This window comes from Stegastes partitus, unplaced genomic scaffold (genome assembly GCF_000690725.1).
Source record: "Stegastes partitus isolate 25-593 unplaced genomic scaffold, Stegastes_partitus-1.0.2 Scaffold1542, whole genome shotgun sequence".
NCBI classification, from domain to species: Eukaryota; Metazoa; Chordata; class Actinopteri; family Pomacentridae; genus Stegastes; species Stegastes partitus.
In genome coordinates this window covers 115,907-122,403 of record NW_007579273.1, presented here as the reverse complement: position 1 = coordinate 122,403, position 6,497 = coordinate 115,907, and the positions used below count along the sequence as shown (strand labels likewise).

Genomic DNA, 6,497 nt, shown 5'->3' with positions numbered 1-6,497 from the left:
TAGCACTCTTGCACAATTTATGTTCTGTAGAAAATGAGGTATGTTTCTTTTCCGTTAGTGCATATCAATGTAACAGTGCAAAACCAATTACAACAACTACATGTTCAACGATCACCTTGTCAAAATACTACTTTTACAGCATTTTACCCCACCGTCACTTTCACAAGGCATACAAGAAGAAACCACTTTGAGACACTGAACACACAATATCCTTCTGATCGATGTCAAATCGTAGGAACTAGGGGGGTGAAGCAAAAACACATTTACAACCGAAAAAAGAAAAAAAAAAAAACCTCTGGTAATAATGACTAGCAAAGCCGATGCACAGTAGTAACTCTGAGATCAAAATTAAAAACGTGCGGCGTGTGTCACTCCACACTCGTTTCACTCAAACATTTTCCAAATCAACTCCAAAAAAAATAAATCCCTAAATGAAGCTTCCTTTTTAAACTTTTACTGGAATGTTTAATGCTCATGTGATGGGCTGAGAGATAAACGACAGAAAGCCTCTCGTCTGTGTTCTGGATTTAAACTTTTTCTTGCAGGAAAAAAAAAAAAAAAAAGCATCCATAATAACCAATCCTGAACCCTTAATCCGGGGAGGTTTTCCTAATGTTTAGTGTGAACTTGGATAAAGAGGGTCTTTAATAACATAGTGTTAAATCCTTGAAAGTGTCAAAGTGTGTACATGTAGAGATTCTTAAAAGCTGTGACTGAGAAACAGGCCCGTCAGAAAGCATACCGTTTGAAAAGACACCGGAGGACGTGTCCCTTCAAAAGAAAAGGCCTGAGAGTAGTAGTCTGATGGAAAAACAAAACAATGGATTGTCTCATTCCGGTGAATACGCCTGTTTCCTTTTTGTCCTATAAAATATGTCGAAATGTTGTAAGGCGTTATATATATATACAAAACACAGCCTCGTTAGGGCCAAACGAACCTCACACGGAGCCCGTAAGAAAGATTTCCCCACACAGTAGGTAGCCTGCTGCCTCCATGTAATCGCTCTGTCCTGACAGCGAGTTCGTTCTCACCGAGCAAAAAAAAAACAACAAAAACAAAAAGAAAAACTGCTTCACAAGCGCTGCAGAGACCTTCTATGATAACTGTCTCCCTCGGTCTGTAACAGAAGGCTTGAGTCAAGGCATCCGACTGGAATGTATAGATAGAAAAGTTTCTCAGGAGGCAGTCCCATGGTACGATAATGGCACAAACTAAACGCTAGCCGAGTCCATTAGAAGAATGCATTAGGTCAATATGTACATCGTGTGTCTGCGAGCTCAACGCTGCCGTGAAACGCGCCAAAGTTTAAGGGCGACACCTCAGAATGTCAGTAATGCACATCCTGCCAGCAGGGCGAGCTCCGTTTGTGGACGAGATGACTCCAGCCCTCTGTGGGATGAACAGGAGGAACTAACTTCACATTAACCAGGAAGGATTGTGGAGGAGCAACACGTTGAATCTCGGCGTTCAAACCAGGGATGCACGATGATGTTGGCATGAAGGATATAAAATAAGCTTCAGTTTTGCCTGAAAATGGAACCTACAAATACATCTGATTGGAATGAGAGCAGGCGTCATAATAATAATAATAATAATAATAAGTTGATTCTACTGCAGGAGAGACTGGATGTCGTCTGCAATCAGGTGGAAAAAATATGTGCATACATTGGTGTTGGCAAGTTGGTATCTAAAAATCAGCTATCGTGCATTCCCAGCTGAAAGTCGTGTCTTGAATAATGATGTCATGGATTTAGAATTCAGGTTCGTGTAAAATAGTTCACGAGTGTTCGCTGAACTTCCCTCGTGGGGAGAAATGTGCGTTACTGCATTCTGATGCATTTCTCTTAAAAACCTGGTAGCAGTGGAAAAAAAAAACATCCAGAACAGAGGAGATCATGATAGTTCCTGCACACACACACACACACACACACACACACACACACACACACACACACACACACACAGCATCTCTTCAGGACGCTGCCAGAAGAGAGAACCAACAGAACCAGAACGTGCTCTGAACTGGACCAAGACGAAGCATCAGATTCAGTTTGACTTCCTCTGATGTCGTTTTCGTGTAACATAAAAGAGCTCAACGAATACAGCATAAAAGATTTGGCTATTTCCAAACTGAAACTTGTCACACCGGTGATGCTCAGCGGCTGAGACGTGCACACCACACACACACCACACACACACACACACACCACACACACACACACGGGAACAGGTTCACATTCAGACGGAGCAGAATACAACACTGCCATACTCTGGTAAGGCAAATCTGAACAGGGCGAGCTGTGATGATTGTGGTGACGTAGCTACAGTGTCCGGCAGCTACCTGGCGTTCGCTAACTCGAGTGTTTCAGAGGGGACGCGAGTGGTGGAACGTTTCCAACAGGCGCGAGAAAATCCCTTTCGGCTTCCAGAAAAACATAAAACCTGTCCGAGCCAGCTGTCACTCAGATACATAAATAAATCTTGGCATCAACATAAAACAACAAACTGTGGATCTTTCTAAATACGTTTTGTAACTATTGATGCTTACAAAAAAAAAAAAAGCTTATAAGCTGCACTACTTAAAAATGATTTTTTTGTTGTTTTTTGTGGAAAAGAACACGGTGTGAAGGTGACCTTTGTTTCTTCAGATTATGTCTTTTGCTATAAAAGATACCACCCCAGATAAACTTGACCCCACATCACAAATATAGTGCACTGTGCAACTTGTAACAAAGTTTGGCCGACTCTATGAAAGATAAGGGGTAGTTGTTGTTGTTGTAGCGTCCCTTCCTCTGATATCCAGGTTCCACTGAGGATAGAGGATAGCAGGCACCAGTGGTGTGGGAACAGCAACTCCTCTGTTAGTCGAGTCTCTCCTCCTTCGTCTCCTTCCCTTGTTTGTCGTCAAGCGGGGGCTGCGCGTTGTGTGTCCGCTCCACGGAGAGGCCGACGCCGTCTCCTTTCTCACAGATAAGCAAAATGCACAAAACACTCACACTCACACAGACACGCTGTATGTTACAAAATCACACATTTGTCTTTATCCTTCGCTTCTTTCTTGGCCTTGCGCTCGCCGCTCGACGGCTGTTTTCCCGGGCTGGGCGTGGCTCCAGCTGCTGCCGCCGTCCCGGCGCCGGCTGCTGCTCCACCTGCTCCTGCGGCTCCTCTGTCCGCCTCGCCGCCCTCCACAGGCTCCTGCTGGCCCTGCTGCACAACCAGAGGAGGACGTATAGATACGTGTACGTTAGCAAGCGAGGCCACTCATCGCTGCTTTTTGTTTTGTTTTGTTTTTTTACCTTTATATTATCAGGTAAAAATGTCTGACAACCAGTTCTCATTTGCAAACATGAGCTGGCCAACAAACACACATGTAAATTACAGACACAAATAGACACATAAACACAACATAGAACAAAAGTAAACAAGCATAGGGGCATACGCATGTGAGTGAAGGAAGATGTGCATGAGGTGTGAAATGTCTCGTGCCTCTCGGTGTCCGGTCTCCTTACCTGTGCCTGTGCTGCTGCCGCCGCCGCCGCCGCCTGCTCCTGCTCCTGCTCCTGGTAGTACTGGGAGGCTCGTCGGTCCTCCTCCTCTTGAAGCTTTTTGGCCAGCTCCAGGTCACTGATGCCTTCAGGGAGCTGCTCCCACTGAAGGTCCTGGCTTTGCTGCTCCTGCTGCAGTGACAGCGCCATCAGATAGTCCTGACAGTGGACAGGAACACAGACAGACGTGATGACTTCTGGGCAAAGCAGCCACTGTGATGCTGAACCCTCACAGGTCTGGGCCTGTTCTGGCTGTTTTTACATACTTTATATACCACATAGAAACATGTTTGGTATCTTTTTTTTCTACACAACATCACCGATATGATCTGACTATTAATTTTTCACTTTAACCTACTATATTAACGTTTGGGCTCAAAAATGCACAAAAATATAAAATCCGATCAGAGAAAATCTATTATTTAAGACAATAAAAACAGAAACATGCTTAACGAAGCACTTTGAAGTTAAAACGTAACCAGAGGTTGCAGATATGAACATAAAAAGGTCAATTTGATATTAAATCAAACTAAATACAGAGCAGGTGCAGCTTTCTTTCTCTTTTTATCGATGCCACTCCTGAACATAGTTTGTGTCCAGAATGAGGCAGACGGCTGCATCAGGACCTGCACGTCCACGGACTTCCTTTCTTTTTGTAAAACGACAAAAAATGACAAAGATGTTGAAAGAAATACGACGCCTTCAGCTTATATTTCATCATATCTCTGGTTTTACTGGCCTGTCGACGTGAAACAAAAACTGGTAGAGAGTTTAAAGTCTGAACTTTTGAGAGAAGTTGACAGCATCGCCGCTACTTTTTCTGTCTTGACGTCTTAAATATGTCACATGATTCTATCACACCAGCATGATGACGGACCTCTAAGGGTTAAATGTACATATACTCTGACTATGCTGGAGTCGGTTGCTCTTCTGCTAATCCGCAACTAAAGTACAGCCACAATCCACGACTACATCTCCTTAAATGAGGTGTTTGTCTTCATTCGTTTTTCTTTGTTGTCCTGTTTTCTGTTGAGTGAATAACTGAACTGATTATGAGCGCATAAAAATGCCTGAACGGATTTTTCTGAGTAAGCAGGAAGAATAAAAGCTAATAGCCCCCATGCTCTTGTCACGTCTGTGTGTGTGGGAGAAAAGGCAGACAATTTGTCAGCAAGCTCCGTGTTCGGTCCACTTGGGCCAGCCAATGAGAAGACGGCTGTAGAACCAGTAGAACTGCGTAGGAGACATAAAGCTCAATGCATTGATGAGCGAACGCTGCGGTACAGTGAAGAATGGCTGAGAACAGAGAGAGGAGGCCTGCAGCTCTGTCCTGGGCTTCCAGGCTGCTGGGTGTGAGCTGCTACTGGAACCTACAGCACATCTATTATTTAGGAACTATTCCTGTTTTTTTTTTAGCCTGGGATGATGCAAAGTGTTTTGTTTTTCTCACTTAGATGATTCAAGTGTTTCCAAAGAATTGATGTAACGTGTAAGAAAAGAGACAATCAGGACCAGTGTGCCGTTACTGGCTTCTTGCACTCTGTCTTGACCGATCGTGTAAAAAGCTCATTAAGGTCTGGGGTTGAATCGTTACTGGTCCTGCTTGTCTTGCCTGCGTTAGTGCTCAGACCTGGTCTATCTGATCCTGCTGGCCGCGGTACACGGTCTCCGGGTCAGACGGAGGCCGCAACCGGAACTCCGAGTCGCAGAAGTTGCCGTCTCCGTCGACGTTGTGCAGACTCTCCCAGACGACCTTCTCCTCTGTCAGGAAGCCTTGATCAGTAACCAGGAGGTACAGCTGGCCCTGGGGGGGGAGAAACCACATTCATCAGCATCACACGGCATCTTCACGTGGATCAGAGTGTGATTATACGTACGCATCCCTTTAAAAGTCTGCACCTGAGTGATTACTAGAACTTAGGCCGTCGTGATGCTTTGTCTGAGGGCTACGGGACACAGCTTTGCTTACATTGGCAACGACACCGTAGTGTTCAAAAATGAAAGTACGCAGGCTCATTTCCCCTCCTGCAGATAACAGGAAAGGTCTGTCACAGCTGCAGTTATACGTCCAGCCAGCTGTGGGCGGCGGGAGGAGCTACAGACGGGCCTGAACGTATAGGCACTGAATGGGACGTCTAAGTGGGTCGTCACTGGTTTAATACCCGTTACACATAAATACACAGCGTTCATCAGACTGAAGAACAGATTCTGTGTAATGAATGCTACGAGAAAATAATGTGGAACAGCAAAAGAAACAAGAGGAGAGACGTCATGTGGCAACTTCTTGTTCTGATTCGACTGCATTAATAACTGAAAATGCAGAAATTCCATTAAATATTACTCATAAGGTTTTGTATAATTGCCAACTATTCATCAAAAAGCATCCAACTGAACCATTTCTCTGTAAACGGCCCACAAAGAAGCATTTAATTAAAGCAAATGTATTAATATTAGTTCACAGACAAATCACAGGGCGGACAGTCTGAGACTGAAAAGCTAATTTTGCAGATATCTGTTCTTATATCTGCTAAGGCTCAGACAGAAATCTAGCTGGCAGTCATTTATCACATTCAAACGTCAAGGGCTTCGTGACCCTTATCGCTGACGGGAGGAACAGATGACATTATGTCCACTTTCTGAACGTGTTGTCAGCACGTCTCAGCGCTTACCTTGTATTTGATCATGGTGCTGAAGTGGTTATTCCTGAAGAAGACGCAGAGCTCTCCCTCCTGTACGGTGGATGTGAGCTCACACAGGCCGTGGTAGGTCAGCTGAGTGGCCGTGCTGTTCAGAAACTGCTCTGCTACGATGCCTGAGACGGGACACGGCGAGGAAGAAACAGGAAAACAAAGCAGGAAAAGAAGCGGTTAACTTTTGGTTCCTGTGTTTTGTAGAATATATAGACTGTTGATAAGATATCTATGATAATTATGCTCATTTTGTTTTGCTAA

General features: G+C 44.5%; 1 protein-coding gene across 1 annotated transcript in view; it reads right to left on the bottom strand.

Moving 5' to 3' along the window:
• mindy2 (MINDY lysine 48 deubiquitinase 2) overlaps positions 1-6,497 on the bottom strand; it is a 21,874-nt gene continuing 15,377 nt past the window's right edge. The window contains exons 4-7 of the mRNA XM_008300453.1: positions 6,216-6,380; positions 5,177-5,350; positions 3,511-3,705; positions 1-3,208 (exon numbers count right to left, since the gene is read on the bottom strand). Of these exons, the coding sequence (XP_008298675.1) occupies positions 3,020-3,208; positions 3,511-3,705; positions 5,177-5,350; positions 6,216-6,380 (723 nt within the window). The 3' untranslated portion in view covers positions 1-3,019. The remainder of the gene's footprint in view (positions 3,209-3,510; positions 3,706-5,176; positions 5,351-6,215; positions 6,381-6,497) is intronic.